The 16419-nt window shown below is 38.8% G+C and overlaps 1 protein-coding gene across 1 annotated transcript; it reads right to left on the reverse strand.

Annotated features, from left to right (window-relative positions):
- Nucleotides 1-1298: 1298 nt before the first annotated feature.
- Nucleotides 1299-16146, reverse strand: LOC144535433 (phospholipase B1, membrane-associated-like). Its single transcript, XM_078277889.1, has 41 exons — nucleotides 16095-16146; nucleotides 15912-15975; nucleotides 15331-15365; nucleotides 14696-14762; nucleotides 14387-14435; nucleotides 11668-11733; nucleotides 11503-11568; nucleotides 11363-11418; nucleotides 11112-11184; nucleotides 10914-11021; nucleotides 10716-10769; nucleotides 10254-10322; nucleotides 9921-10007; nucleotides 9773-9833; nucleotides 9631-9689; nucleotides 9152-9225; nucleotides 8986-9029; nucleotides 8389-8497; nucleotides 8197-8248; nucleotides 8017-8097; nucleotides 7453-7518; nucleotides 7238-7338; nucleotides 7077-7158; nucleotides 6723-6827; nucleotides 6542-6637; nucleotides 6366-6437; nucleotides 6191-6268; nucleotides 6055-6115; nucleotides 5901-5959; nucleotides 5417-5484; nucleotides 5194-5237; nucleotides 4953-5052; nucleotides 4806-4857; nucleotides 4585-4665; nucleotides 3647-3712; nucleotides 3342-3436; nucleotides 3000-3081; nucleotides 2420-2524; nucleotides 2186-2281; nucleotides 2011-2085; nucleotides 1299-1842 (listed from the first exon to the last, which is right to left on the reverse strand). The coding sequence occupies exons 1-41, from the start codon at nucleotides 16144-16146 to the stop codon at nucleotides 1588-1590; spliced, it is 3165 nt and encodes a 1054-aa protein (XP_078134015.1). The 3' UTR covers nucleotides 1299-1587.
- Nucleotides 16147-16419: the final 273 nt, after the last annotated feature.

Here is a 16419-nt window from a genome sequence, read left to right on the forward strand (position 1 = left end):
TTGAACCTGCGGCCATTGCGACAAGGACTGAGCCTTTGTACATGGGACGCACGCTCTACCAGGCGAGCTATCCAGGCGCCCCCAGAACCTGTACTTAAGTAACTAGTAGCCTAGATAGACACAATGTAAAAAGTACAAGTAACAGTCAGGCATTTAAAAACTCACTTTAAAGTATGAAAAACTACCTAAAGCAGCTTAGTTAAAGATGCATTTAAGACGTGTTTACGAAGCTTTTTAATGTTGTAGCCGGTTCAGGTGGAGCTAATATTAACTATTTTATATGTTGGGTAGTATATGTTTTGTTGGTAAAATCTAAATCTGCAATGTAAGTAATAACTTCAGCTGTCAAATTAATGTAGAGGGGTAAAAAGAACAATGTTGCCCTCTGAAATTTAGCAGAGTAGAATTATAATATGGCACAAAATGAAAATACTCAAGTAAAGTACAAATACTTCAAAAGTGTAGTGCACCAGTTGAGTTAATGTACTTTCTATGACTGTATTCTTGCGACATAATCAACAGAAGCAGCCGGTGGCTTTCATCACTCTTAAGAAGTTATAAAATAACCCCTTTTATGTTTTATCAGTGGTGGTAATGATGATGGTAATACATGCAGGCTGATGTATGCTGGGATCCAAGCAGAATAATTTGCACAATGGTGGTTTGTGTAATTTATGATATGGTGATATTCTGGTTTCCCTGTGTATCTAAAATAAATACCATTAAGGTGTAATGGGGTTGATTTCCTGGACAGGCAGACTACAACATGTCAGGACTGTGTCTGTGTCTGGCCGTTCAAATGTCCCTTGAACAATGTCGCTAGGTTACAGTTTGTACTGTATGACTGATTGCAAATGATATATTCCAAATAACCTAACAATATTACAGTTATTACAATCAAAGGCATTACGATACAAATATAATTACATTGTCTTTCCAAGTATTTATCATTGATCAAAATAGCCACACAATGTTAGAATCATATTTACATCTACAAAGAGTGTACTCTAGAACTTTTATCTGATGTTCCTGGTTAAATTGTGTGACAGTATTGAATTCAAATACAGTTTCATTTTAATCAGGTCAATTTTATTTATACAGCCCAATATCACAATTAACAAATTTGCCTCAAGGGGCTTTACATTCTGTACAGAATACAACACGCTCTATCCTTAGACTAGAGCTGGGCAATATATCGATATTATATCGATATTGTGATATGAGACTAGATATCGACGGTGGTTGGTGACTGCATTGTCTCATTAAGTCAATTGTTAGACCAGCTACAACATTTAAATCCACCTCATCACTTCGGTGAGGTTTGAATGCAGGACTTATAATGGAGTGTCACCCAGTTGTCTTATTTATTGCTTTCCTTAGGTGAAGACTGGCGTATCCCTTTTCCACCTTTGCATCCAGTAATATTTTCTGTGGTTCAAGAACCATAATTAACTTCTCTAGTCTTTCTTATCATGTTAAGAAAATGATTGCATTATTATCACCACAAATAATTTACATATTGCAATGGTGTTTTGTATTGTGGTTCTTGAATAGTACAGTGTAAAAAAAAATACAGTAAGTAGCACTTTAAAACACAGTGCCCTTCATCTCCACTGCAGCTGTCATCATCTGCTTGCTTCTCTTTGCTCTGCGGGAGAGGAGGAGCCAGGTGACAGCCCATCCAATCAGAAGACCCGTTACGGCCAGCACAGCAGCAAGCCACACTGGCACGTTGTCCGTGCATTGAGAGGTGAGAGGCAGGGCTGTGCTGTGAGTTGTGGGTGCTGTGGTGGTGGTCGAACTGGGAAAGCTGTTCACTTTTGTGAAGATGTAAGGATGCTCCTGGAACACACAAGAGGGAAAGGCTTCTATTCAATCACATTGGCTTTTATGACTGTGAATGGTTACCATGTTATGAACCATTCATGCCATTATGCACAAATTGTACAGATAAATCACAAGAGGGTTAGCAGTAGCATGTGAGATGTGCTTGTGTGGCACCTTTCTTACCTCACTGGGGCACTTGATGTTATTTCTGGAATTTGTGAAATTATTGTATGCCTGTTTTTTATCCACTGGTTCCAACTAGAGATAAAACAGAGTAAATCTTTGCTCAGCACATGACTATATTGCAGTGAGATGTGGTCATTTAGAAAGACTTATCCACAGTCAAACAGGGACTTACCATGTTGTTCCACAGAGCTGCAGCCATGTCAGCATGTCCCCGTTCACTGAAGTGGAAACAGTCCTCAGAGAAGTAGGTGGTGTCAGGTCTGCCGTCCTGGAGAAGAAATAATACAACATCAGTGTTAGTGGGAATGATGTACTTTTTGAGGGGAAGGTTTTGTTAGTGTCCTAAAGCTAATGCATATGTTTGTGTAGAGTGCAGAGAAGGCTCAGGGGTATGTGAAAGACTTACAGCATTCAAAGGAACAATGGTGTTCCTGAAAAAGGGCTGCAGGACCACAGCAAAGTCCTCTCTCTCATCGTAGCGGCTTCCATATACCAATTTTTCCGTCTCAATCTGAAAGAAAGACCACAAAAGTTCTAATCTTCTAATTCCATCTACTTCTTCTCCCTCATTAAAAAAAATCCCGAATCTATGAAAATGCAAATATTTTCACCTCAAAACTACTAACTACTAAACATAAGGTGTCTCCTACTATACTGAAAGATCAATGTTTCTACATCCCGCTAATGTATGTTGCATATTGGACCATGATTGGCTTTTAAAGTAGTTGTGATGTTCGTATGCACACGTCTTAAACTCAGAGTCAAGGTCAGCACAGAGAATCTTCCCCCGTTCAGCAGATGAATGTAAAAACAGCCATCTAGTGTCAATCTCTGCACATACATCATTCTGCAGAGTGTAGCTCAAATATCGGAGTGAAATAACAATAAGCAAAACATGTTTTTTTCAAACATTTTTGAGCGCAGGGGGGACTTTAACTAGATGCTGCTGGTCACACATTTTTGCCTCACTGTCCCAGTCTGCTAACCTGTAGTTCCCGATTGATCCGTTTTATTTCAGCCAGCTCTGGGGAATCCTCTCCTGGTAACAGGAAGCACGGGCAGACATACCTAAGGACCAGGGGTGAAAATAAACAGATGATCTAGGCAAATAGAATGCTTTTATACATGTTAAATAATCACTGAATTAAGATACTCTTTGCATAGTACATACATTGGATTTGTCATTGATTCATTCATGTGATATCCTTTAATAATCATCAGATTATTATGAATTTCTTTTCTGGATTGACAAACTATTAGACCAATATTAAAAGAAGCGCTGTTGATTCAAAAGATCCCATCTGCTTTGAGTAGGTGGATGGGCGTACTTTTGTAACACACTGCACCCAAGACTATCCCGTTTGATCCGGCGAAGGCCTTCGATTTCTAGGATCTCCAACACATTGACAATTGTCTTGGGAACCTATGGTCAGAGAGCAAGAAAACATGACCTTTATGCAGTTTCAAAGAGTAAAATCAGAATTGATTCCTTTATTAATCATAATTTAAGGGAAGTAATGTGAACCTCTTTAATATGGGAGAGAAAACTGCACATTTTATTTTCTAGTCCATTACAGCATTTATTTGCAAAAGCAACTATTATTTATTGGAAGATAACACCATTTCTTTTTACCTCTTTGTAAAGTATATCCAAGCTTGTCATCATATGATGGATGTAGTTCTGAGGTGACAAAGAGGCCTGTAGTTTTGAGACGAAAATAATAATACAATTACACACAATATACAAATCTTTTTTATTAATCCATGTACTCTCATGTTTTTTTGTTCCATTTACAACTCTTCTCTGTTGTGGTCACATAATTATTAAGGTACATTTAAGGGGAAACTGGCCAAGTGTGTAGCTAAAATGTGCAAATCAACTGAAAGAGCCAACTTCATGCAACATGTATGAGCGTACGAGCAACAACTAACCCTAAGCTGTCACTACCACAGTCTCAAAGCTCATTTTAAATTGATGTCATGCTTTGATATTCTGCTTCAAAGCACAAACACTATAAGAGAGACTACACTGTCAGTGGAGCGCGAGGGGAGTAATGGAGGGAGAGAGAGAGATAAAAAGAGAAATGGAGGCAAAATGAGAAAGGAGAAAGAGAGAGAGAAGAAGAAGGAGGAGGGAGTGAGACAGAGACAGGATGAAGAGAATCTTGGTTGACCTCTGTGTTGTTTATGCCTGGTAGAGAACAAGGCCTGTCCCTGTGCCTCGTGTGCTGGTTTAATGCAGACAGAGATAGCCGAGATAGAGGAGGATGGGGGGGATGTTTTGACAGAATGTGCCCATTGAAAAGAAACCATGTCTGCTCTCATCTTACTCTGACACAATAACACAATTAGGGGAGGGCTGCTCACAAAGCTTGATTATTCTGCTCCGGTGCATAGTCCCACTAGGACAGTGATATCATGAGACGGCTCTACACAGGACATCACACAACACAACAGGATGTTTGACCACTGTGCTATGGCAGGAGAATCGTTTAACTGAGGAGAGTGCTTTGAAAATGCCCTTCATCCATTAGATCATCCTGCTTGTCCTGTGACTAAAAAGCAACTCACCCGGTCATTGCAGTACTGACACAGGTCATTGCCTCCAATGAAGAGGGTCACCAGCTTCCAGTCATTCTCAAAATCCACCCCCTAGTTTTGTTCAAATGATGGAGAAAGGATCAGAAAGAAAGCGATATGGAAAAAGATTATGTGTTTTTTCTTCTTCTTGCGCATTAAAATATGTCACAAAACGGTGCATGCGTTACTATAGTACCATATATTAAACTCACAGAGTTATTCTTCATGGTATCAATCAGGCGTCGGACCTGCTCTGGGATCCCTCTGTATGAAATTTAGTGCACAAGATGCTTAAAACGTAACACATGAAAGGGAACCGTTCAACCCTGATAACAGATTCAAGAAATGTTAGAACTCACGATATCTTAGCTCCTGATACAGCCATGTTGAAGCCAGTCTGCCATTTGCCTTGTCCCTTTGACACTCCTTTGATGTTAGGATTGAACTTCTTAAGTATATCTAATGAAAAAAAAAAAAGTAGGGAAATCACTGCACAGGAGACAAAGTTTTGGTACAGTCCAAATCTGCCACCTAGTGGTGATGATATGCATTACTGTATATGACAAGAGAGCTACAGGACAGATAAGGCTTGGGACTTACTAGGTAATGTTGTGACAGTCTCAAGACTTTTGTCTCCTCCAATGCTTTTAAATTAAACACACACAATAAATAAAATGATTACAATGCAATGTACAATTTGTATTCTGTATATAGTGTGTGTGTGTGTGTGTGTGTGTGTGTGTGTGTGTGTGTGTGTGTGTGTGTGTGTGTGTGTGTGTGTGTGTGTGTGTGTGTGTGTGTGTGTGTGTGTGTAGCCTCTGACCTCCATGACACCCCTCTGTACTCAGTTCTTAGCTGCAGGAGAGTCTTTGCCTTAGCACCAAAGCCGGCCTACATGCAGAAAAAAATGGTTAAATCACCCAAACATTTCTCTGTTTCTCACTCTGACCTATTTAATTAAAAATGCTATCTAAACTACAAAATACAAAATATGGCAACCTGGATTTTGATGATGCACAAGACAAGAAAATGCTATAATACAGTAGCACTAGTAGGCCCAAAAGAAATTGGTATAACATTACTATTACTTGCACAAACAAATCTATTCCATCTTTCAATATAATTATATTGATAATAATAAGATAATTATTACATCATTTGTTACACCACTTAACATAATGGGATGCTATTACATTTTCTGACATTTTTTAGTTTATTAGCAAGAATGCAAGGAGACGTCATTTATTTATTTGTCACTTTTCAAAACAGAAAAGTGCTTCACAGGTTATTCTTATGTACAAACTTACCGTTATAGAGTCTCCCAAAGCTGCCACCACTTTGATATCCGCTGGTCGTAACCTGTGAGCTAACAAAAGCAACATGAGCATACAGTATTTTACATCCAACCTCTCTATTTCCCTTTAGGTAAGGTAATATCTAAGTAACACGTTTAGTACTTACCTGAAGTGGGCACAGAGTTAGATGGAGCTGTGTTAATGCAGGAAAAGTCACTGCCCCAATTCTAAAGAATGACAAAGATGTGTTATACTCTTTTGCTTGATACATCATGCATTAATAGACAGAAACTATGACCTACTGTAACAGGAGCTGGAGTGGGGGGAGGGCCTGGAAAGGTGTAGTTGCTGTTGACAGCAGTCCTAAAAAATGGGTTGGTCTGATAAAGAAATAATCATAAACACATGAATACACAAAAATGATGAAAACAACAACATATATTGTATAGTTTTTGATAACTTGTTGGACTCAGTCACCTCAGAGGGACACTTCAGATCAATGCCAGTTGCGAAGTCTTGTTTAAAGGTCTTGTTGCCCACTGGCTCTAACTAGAGATTGTGAAAGATTTATTTATATCATTATAAGAGAAAATAAAAACCATGTGTGCCAAAATACACATGTAGGAAATGTTGTCTAATAAAGCAAATCCTACCATGTTGTTCCAAAGAGCCTGAGCCATAAGAGTGTGAGCCTTCTGGCTGAGATGAAAACAGTCGGGTGAAAAGTACGAGCGATCAGGCCGGCCATCCTTTTAAAAAGAAGGGACAGGAGGGAAGACATGTTAAAGATGCTCAAATAAATGAAAACTTTATTCGGTGTTTCAGGTGTGTTACCTCTAATTTGGGAAGGAAAATCTCCCTGAGGAAAGGCTGCAGCACCACAGTGAAGTTATGGTGTGTGTCATACCGCCCAGAGTCAATTAGCTCTTTCATAGCATGCTGGACGGAAAGACAGCCAACAGATAAAAAACCAAGAAAAGAAGAGTTTGATTTTTCAGTGACAGTCATTTTGAGTTAACAATGTCATAATAATGATGATGATGATGATGATGATGATGATGATGATGATGATGATTTAGTCCCTAAAATAGGGGTTCAAAGCATTTTTAAATGTCAAAACACTTTGTACATATTAAGAATATGTACAAAACACTCTATTCTTCCTTTCAGCATCCCTTAGTCTTGTACCTGATAGGCTTTATTGATGTCAATGACCTTCTGAAGTTCAGAGGAGCCTTTTTTAGGCTTTAGTATGCAGGGGCAAATGAATCTGAAACACAAACATCCCAAACTGTTAAATAATGACTTGGTCAGTTTTTTTCTTTTACACAACCAAAAAAATCACTTACTTTACAAACCAGGTGGGACAGCCCAGAGTGTTATCGCTGTGCAGATCACGCAACGGTACAACGTTTAACAGCTCTATCAGATTGACAATGGCACGAGGCACCTGGAAAATACAAAAAATAAAGTTTGTAGGTGTTGTCTTGTCATTTGGATTATGACTTGGAAATTGCTAACATATGGCGAGGATGGTACGTTTGTGCAAACATATGAAACATACTTCACTATGGAGTATGTCCAGAGCTTGGCGGATTCGACCGACCACATTCCTGGGGGAGAAAAACACCTGTGGAAGAAATGTTTCACATGAAATGAAACCTGTAGGCATACATAGGCAACTATTTCGGTAATGAATTCATCTTTTGAATCAGTGAGTCCATTTTACTTTTCAAGCAAACATTTGCTGGTTCCAGCATCTCAAACGTTAATATTTGTTGGTTTTCTAAGTAACAAAACAAGCACTTTTAATATATCAATTTCAGCTCTGGGAAATTGTGATGGCCATTTTTCTGTATTTTCTAAAATTTTATTGACAAAACAAATGATCATAATTCTAAGTTGTAGCCATTGTAACATTTTTTGGATTATCGTGGATTTCAATATGACAGTAAATTATATGAATTATATGTTATTATGTGAAGTAGATCTTAAACAATATTGTTTGAAATGTCAACAGATCCTACATCTATATGTTTGTAGATAATATAAAATAAGCAAACCATAATGCCAATGTAAGTACAAAATATAAAATCTTTGCGAAAAATCTCAGGGTGTCTGTGCTCACGCTGTCTGTGCAGAAGTCACATATGTCATTGCCACCAATAAACATGGTTATCACTTTCCAATCGTTGTTGAAATCAATGCGCTGTAAAGGAGATAAGAGGTAAATGTTCTTTTAATTTGGTTGAGACAAAGGTTACCATGAGAGCATATCTGCATTCTACTGTAGTTTACCACTGCTTACCGAATCATTTTTCATTTTGTCCACTAGGACGCGCACCTGGAGTTCCATGTCACTGAAAATAGAAAGGTTAAATGGTAAAATTCTTGTTCTGATGTTCCTTACGTTCTGCTAAGGTTTTATTTATGAAGAATAATTTATAATTCAAAGGGTAAGTAAAAGTAAAAAGTAAGTAATACTAGAACTATGACTGACCCACTCTTGGCTCCTGCCACAGCCTGATTGAGGAAGGCTTGACGAGAGTTCTCATTACCAATTCCCTCTGAGAATCCGGTCAGCGAGGGGTTAAACTCCCTCAGGATGTCTGCAGACCACAAGCACAGGGAAGATCAGGAAACTAAAATGGACATAACACGATTGTGCACGCTCTGTATTTATGTAAGGTCATAGCAGAAATATTGGAACAATTAGTACAGAACTGAGCATGAAAGTTTGTTCTAGTAATATCTTAAAGTCCACTTACTAACTTATTTAGTTTGAACCTCAACTAAGCATTGTTTTTGTAAAACCAGTTGAATGTATTATGTTATTCTATGATTTATTGCATTTCTGTAGTATTATTTAACCAAACAATTTACAGCTTCTGATACTTTATTTAAAAAGTTTAACAGCTATTGAAGAAGTGGCGTCTCCATTTTGATAATCAAAGGCATCCTAAAATATATCAAAATCATCAAAATAGATGCTATCAAGTACAATGCTATAGTTGAAGCTTATTTAATGTTTTGAATTTTGGGCAATGCTATAACATTTTAATTAAATTTAAAATAATTAAATAAGATACAAACATACTTGGCAGAGTGGTCACATTGGTAATGTTTTCATCACCACCAATGCTGAAAATGGAAGAAACAGCTTGTTAGTTTCAAATACAGCTCACAGAATAACCAGATGAACTGTTGAAGTATTTTCCTAAACTATCAATATTGGAACAAAGGTTTACGTTAGCTTATTTTACCTCCATGACAGTCCTCTGTACTCATTAATCACTAACAGAAGGTTGTCCGTCTTTGCGCCCACGCCATTGGCTGCCTGCAGAAAAACATCACATGTGAGATCGAAAGACAAGAGGAAGAGAAGTTTTTATTGAACCAGTAGCATATTGCACGTGTGGGGGTCACAAGCCACTTTGCAAATTTCTGCAAGTCATTTCTCAGTATTAAAGTTAAAATTTGAGCACCTATTCTTTTTAATTAGGCCTTATAATCTACTCATAACTCCCAGTGGTGTATCCCTTGGTTGTTGTGTTTGAATGTCCGCACATATCCAGACACATACAGTACAAAAAAAACAACTCCATATCTTTAAATCTGTCGTCCTGTTCTTCATATATACTGTATATCTGGATTGGATCTATTTTTATGCCTTTATTTATTTATGCCCATTGGGATAAGTATGTTTTTAGAGCAGAAAAAGTAGGAGAAGGGAAACACTCACAGTAAGAGAGTCGCCTACTGCTGCCACCACCTTGATATCTCCAGGTCTGAGTTCATGAACTACACAAAGAATAAAGTTGTTGGATTGAACTACATTTCCCAAAATACATTAGCAAAAAAAGAGCTAACAGATATTTTTTTACCTGAAGTGGGTGTAGTGGGAGATGGACTGCGGTCTGTGCAAGGTATCTCAGTACCCATAACCTGCAAACATACAGTGCGTTCAAATTAGTTGAACTGTATGTGCTGTCATTCTACACTGTAGTTCTGAAGTTGAGATGAAAGACTTACAGGATCTGTTAGTGTCGAGGCTTTGCTGTTAACTTTGCCCTCTGTGTCAGTGGGGGAATTCTTCTGCGTCCGCAGGAAAGGCCGTTCCTGGGATGAGAGTTGAAAAGAAGATCCAGTTTTAACCATGTCTGTATGTGGCTATGTGTATGTCTATGTGTTGTACTGGATGTGAAAACAAATATCCCTCTGGGACAATAGATTTAAATCTTATTATAGTATTAGATTTAAAATGTTGATCTTGATTATATATTGAGTACTAAATGCTGCTGCAACACATTCAATCATTTTATGAAGCATTTCTCTGTAGCAGTGTTATGGGATGGCAGGCTTTACCTGGGTAGGGCAAGGAATAGCAATGATGCTTGTGTCCATGACATCTGCCTGACCTGCTGATGGCTGAAGCTGGAGGAGGAAAAGTCATGTTCGGTTGAGATATTTAGGTTTCAGTGGGGCCATTTTGTGCAGGTCAAACAAGTGCTGATTACACAATTCTCTTATCTGCATATAGATGTTAAATGAACAAAGCTGGAGAAAGTCATCCTGTAGGAAAAGCTCATTGTTAATCTTCACATCGCTTATCTAATCTCTCTTCAGAGTTATAAACATGCACTGTAGTCATTGTTCCATCTTACTTTTGCTATGAGAGATTATGGTGACTGTTCGCTGTTGGCTAATTTTTACAACAGAGATGTCAGGGTCAATTTTACAGATCAATGGTGAAGGTTTTCAGCGCGCCTAATGTATACATTAGTACACTGTTATTGTTATTTATGACTTTGAATAATAATAACTTACCAGGTTTGTCCACAGCTGCAAAGCTAATTGGTTTAGGTCAGACCATGTGTTCTCCTACAAAGGAACACATGATATATGCTAGTTACACATTAGCCATTGCATGCATTGTTACTGGAAGGAAGGCTGAATCATTTACAGTTGTTAGTTACAGTAATGTTGATTATAAGTGGCATCTGGAAATAGGTTTTCTTTACTTACAGAATCTGAGATGGGTTCAAGGATAACTGGTGCAGACTGCAGCACAGCAGTGAAGTCTGCCCTTTCGCTGTGCCACTTTGGGTTTTCCAAGACATGACTTAGAGAGTCCTGAAAACCAGACAAATTGATATTTGTCAAGTAAGTAGCTAAATATGATTTAGATGAGCCACAAACACAATTAATTTACATGTATTGTACCTGCAGTGTTTTCAGAAGAGTTGCTTTATGTAATCGCTGGTTTACGCTTTCGTCTCTCATACAGTCACACCTGCTAGAAAATAGAAAGTAAGCACATCACTGCCACATGCATTTTACAGTAAACAGGATCACAACACTACACTACATACATGTAAAAAGCAGGGTTTCTATCATGTCAAAATAAATGAGTAAATAAAGTTTCTACCAGGTATTTTGCTAGATTTGTAATACCTAAAATTCAAAACACTCACTTGTCCTGCTGATGATTTGTGCTCCAGACCACAACGTGAACTAAACTGTGATGCAACTGTAAACATACACCCAGTATATTAGTTTTTTTTTCCATTCTACCTGTTCATGGCAAAACTGAATTCGGCAAAAAGTACAATACCCTTTTTTGCAACAACTGCAGAGCTGCCTCCACTTCCTGCACTACAGCTTTAACATCTGCAGCAACCTGAAATACAAAGAAACAGTAATACACTCTTAACAAATGTTTTGCTAGCTCATATGTATGCTACACCGAACATGATTTTGTTGTAGTGAGGAATCTTACATGTGGTGAGCAGGCACACATGAAATCTGCCGAGACAAACAGCACCCCAAACTTCCAGTCTGTCACCTGCAAGAGAAACAAGACAGAGTAAACTCCATCTACTGTGAGATGTGGCTGAAAGCTCTGGAAAAGGAAGGACATTTACGTATCCTGTTGAGGCCTACAATCTAACCCATCTTACAATGGCTGATCAATCAGGGTACACTCTTGACAAGTCAGCTCAGTTAGCTTAGCTTAGCATACTGAACAAGGGAAAATAGCTAGCCAGACTCTGTCCTAAGGCAAAACATTTGCCTAGCATGATCATTTATTAACCTGATGTATTTGGTTTGTTTATTCTGTACAAACATTTAAAGGGGTGATAGAATGATTATATAGGGTATTTCACACTGTTCCTTAAGGTCTCCTAATAGGGTATGTAACATTGGTTGGGCTGAAAATTGCCCGAATGCTATTTTATTAGGCCCTTAACTACCCTGTGAATATGGCTATATTTGGAACAAGAGCTTTTCTTCCAAATATGGTATGCTCATGAATATTTAGATGAGCTGCACGCTGATTGGTTTGAGCGACCCCATAGAAACACATTGGAGACGAGACAGCAGGTCTCATATTTCAGACACTGCAAAGTTATACGTTGTTTGTTGGGCTATTTCGTTAATAAATTCACTTCTGAGACTTTTTTATGCGAGAAATCAATTATATAAAGCTCAAATATGGGCCGTTTTACGAAAATTGATGGCTTATTGCAAATTTGGTAAGACGTGTCGGACTTTAGGCGCTCCACACAGTCTGACTAGAAAACGGCAACCTCCATACCCAGTTAAAGTCACCGTTTCTCGGCTACTGGACTACTGGGGCTCGGGGCCCTGCGGAGCTCTACGGAGCTCCTGAACTGGCTGGCTGCCAGCTGCCAGCATAACTAGAGTATATTTAGTTTGAATTTCGTCATGCCACTTATATAACATATACCCCAAGGTCTTATAAAGCTAACAATGGTGTCCGATTTCAATTTAATGCATTTTTGTGAACATTAGCTAGGGATTTCGTTAGCTGCTACTATCCCTTCAATCCTATGTGTACAGATCGCGGCTAGCTAGTTGGCTTCACTTTCGGCATAACTAAAGTCTATTTACAGTTTGAATTTCGTCACGCCACTTATATAACATATACCCCAAGGTCTTACAAAGCTAACTATGGTGTCCGATTTCAATTTAATGCATTTTTGTGAACATTGGGGATTTCGTTAGCTGCTACTGTCCCTTCAATAGATGGTTTTCACCGACGTCACGTTCTGGGCGGTAACCTGGATGCGCGGCCATATTGGAGGCACTCCACAACTGAATGAAGTAATGGAGTATTGTGCACTTTGGATACTTTAATACTTTATGTCTAAACAACAGAAAAGCTCATCAAAACGCATCCAAGATGCAAAGGCATGGAAGGACTTGCACCACAAAAAAAGGCACGATATTTTGAGAAATTATAGTTTACTGGCGGTGCAGATCCCTACAAGTTGGCTCCCTCTTCTTGGATCCATGGCGACCCGGTGATTCTTCCTTCAGTTGCATATCCCGATATAGTCAACTACCTGGATTTCTCGCCAAGCCCATACACAGCGGAAGACCTTAAATCCTACAAAAGTTTGGAGGCTTATAACCAGATGGTGTGTGGACGGGTGAGGGAGACGCAGTACCAAGTCATTAACGACCAATGTTTTGTGAAGGCCAAAGTAAGTAATGCAATAACGTCTTTAATCAACCTAACCTTAACTGTATGATATCATTGTGATACTCAAGGTGTAGCCAAGTGACTCTCAATAGTTTTTTTTTTCATTTCAAAGACCGAACAAGACAGAGTTTTCCCTCGTAGATCCTGGTTGAGCTTTGCCAACCACAAGTGCCTCCTTTCCAGGAAAGAGTTTCCTCTGATAACGTCTGGCATTCCTCTCCCTGGTTTTTAATAACTTTTGGAAGTCGATAATATTCCAAATGTTTTTCTCGGTCTGACCTATTGGTACAACCTAAAACACGGCAATAATGAACCATTTTCCTTAATGCCGTTCGGGATCTACTTCAGTGCCTGTGCTTTGTTGTGATGCGGAGTACCTCCAACATGGCGAGTTCGGGTCTGATCACGCTGTCACGTTGCCTGCTGAGCTCCTGCTGAACTGCGACACACAGTCGGACAAAATTTGCAATTAGCCATCAATTTTCGTAAAACGGCCCATATTTGACATAGTTGATTTCTCGCATAAAAAAGTCTCAGAAGTGAATTTAGTAATTAAATAGCGGACCTCTGGAGATCTGCATGACCTAGCTAGATTCAGAAGACTAAGCTGACCTCAGGTCAGTGGTGTAGCCTATGCAAATGTTGGGGCGTGACAAAGACTAGGAGTTGGGATGCTGACGTCAGCTTCCAGCTTTGTTGAGATTTGCCAGTTTTCAGCAGCAGTTTCAAAATGTGAGATTTGCAGAGGATAGGGGTATCAATGGGATTTTGAGCTTCTATGTATGTCCTATTTACCCACCGAACTGTCGTTATTCAACTATGACAAGGTAAAATCGGTTTTGCATTCTATCACCCCTTTAAGTGTGAACGTTGTGGTTTTATGGGGGAGTTTGTCTTAAATGGAGGAAATACAGGTTGTTCACTTTGACAATTAGAGACTTGTTAACTGTTGTTGTGCTGTTATGAGAGGTGAATGTGTTATGTGTACCTGATGTAAGAGGGAGAGAGACAGTTCCTCAGCTTCCTCCAACAAGCTTCTGCAACACACACACACACACACACACACACGCACGCACGCACACACGCACGCACGCACGCACGCACGCACACACACACACACACACACACACACACACACACACACACACACACACGACACACACATGTACAGTCACACATTTAAATGAACACACCTGCAGTAATATCCTTAAACAGCATTTAAATGTGTGACTGTACATTTCTGGTGTGTCATGTGTGTGTGTGTGTGTGTGTGTGTGTGTGTGTGTGTGTGTGTTACCTTGGCTGCAATGAGGGCTGAACCACATGTTGAGCGATCACTCCAGGGTTAAACATGGACAGCAACTCTATTCAACACACAATACACACAATTGTATAGACTTCAATCTACAGTATGTATAATTCCCTACACTACAGTCAGACAGTGGGTTGTGTTACATTATGTGGTAACTGCTGTCGTGAAAAAGGAAGCTGGTGAAAGCATCCATTACTGTAATGTTGACAGCATTGTTCACTTTTATGTGAATGAAGGTCAACAACCTGTGTTTATGGCCCAGTCTTATCCTTACAGATAAACTCAACATAACTGTAAAAGCTAAACTCTAAAAGCTTTTCTTCAAAGTGTACTCTGTATCTGACATTTACATGGTCCTGACTACGACTTTGATATAGTTCTGAGAATACAATAAAAGAAAATGTAGCATACTGAAAGTGCAGATACTTGTCTGAAAAGATTATGTATGATGTATTCATAATTGTTATCTTCCATAGATAGATAAAATACAGTAGGAATTATGTGCAAATCAAACGCCAAAATCTGTCTCTTTTAGATGATTATACACCTCTTCCTTTCTACTTGACTGTACAAACACTCAGTGGTGAGAAAGGCATGTGAGTGAGAGTTAATAGACTTACCAGCGACTCTATTGACCACTCTGGATGCTTCAACCCTAATGATGAAGACAGACATGTTGTCAGAGTGAGTGAGGGCTAATAAGAGTTTCAATATATTAGCTTCTGCTTTGAAGCAGCTCAGAAAGCCACATTTCTGTATTAGATAGATAGATAGATACTTTATTCATCCCGAAGGAAATTTTATGCATCCAGTAGCTTAGACAACCTAACACAACAAACACATATACACACATATATCACACATACATAAGAATAAAAATAATAATAAAAAACACTCACAGAAATGCAATGACCATGATGAAATATTAACTATGACTATGAAATCTTAACATAATAACATTAACATATTAACTGACTGATTGAATAAGAACAATATATAACAGGGAATAAGTTATAAGATGTAGATGTTATGACCACAGTCCAGATTGTGTAGGAGGGCTAATATCGCCTATAAGACAGTTGTACAGCAGACAAAGTGATATAATGGTAGGGGCTGAGAGAGATAGGCTCATGCTGAAAAGGCCATTTCTCCCCTCCCCCTATTACTCAAGTATATGTGCATTGTATGTGTGGCTGTCTACCTTTGTGAGAGTGGAATCCCCATGACATAAACAGCTGAGATATCAGCAGGTCTGAGAGTATGAACTGATGGAGAGGAAGCGGAGAAGTCAGCAATGTCATGGTATAACACTAGATAACGTGTTTTAGAAAACAATTTAAGTCAGATGAATATGATTATTGATGATGTTTGCTGAGTTCAGTACCTGAAGAGGATGGGGATGAGGGGGCAGGTGTAGGTGAGCAGAGTATTGGCATGTAACTTTCTGTCTGTAGCACAGAGAAACAATTTCTCAGACTGATTGATATGGTATATAACTGTTAGGGCTGGGCACTGAACTTCAATACTTCAGGCATTGCCTCCACAGTATTGAGTATCAAAAATATTCATGTCATTCAGTACCATATTTCAATTTCTAAGAAGTAAATCTCATCAGCGTCACTCAGCCAATAAGCCTGCAGCATGTTTGTACCAAGATCTAATTATGCTTGTGATTTAACAACAAAAAACGTTTCGGTCTTAGACCTTCA

Source organism: Sander vitreus, chromosome 20 (assembly GCF_031162955.1).
Source record: "Sander vitreus isolate 19-12246 chromosome 20, sanVit1, whole genome shotgun sequence".
NCBI classification, from domain to species: Eukaryota; Metazoa; Chordata; class Actinopteri; order Perciformes; family Percidae; genus Sander; species Sander vitreus.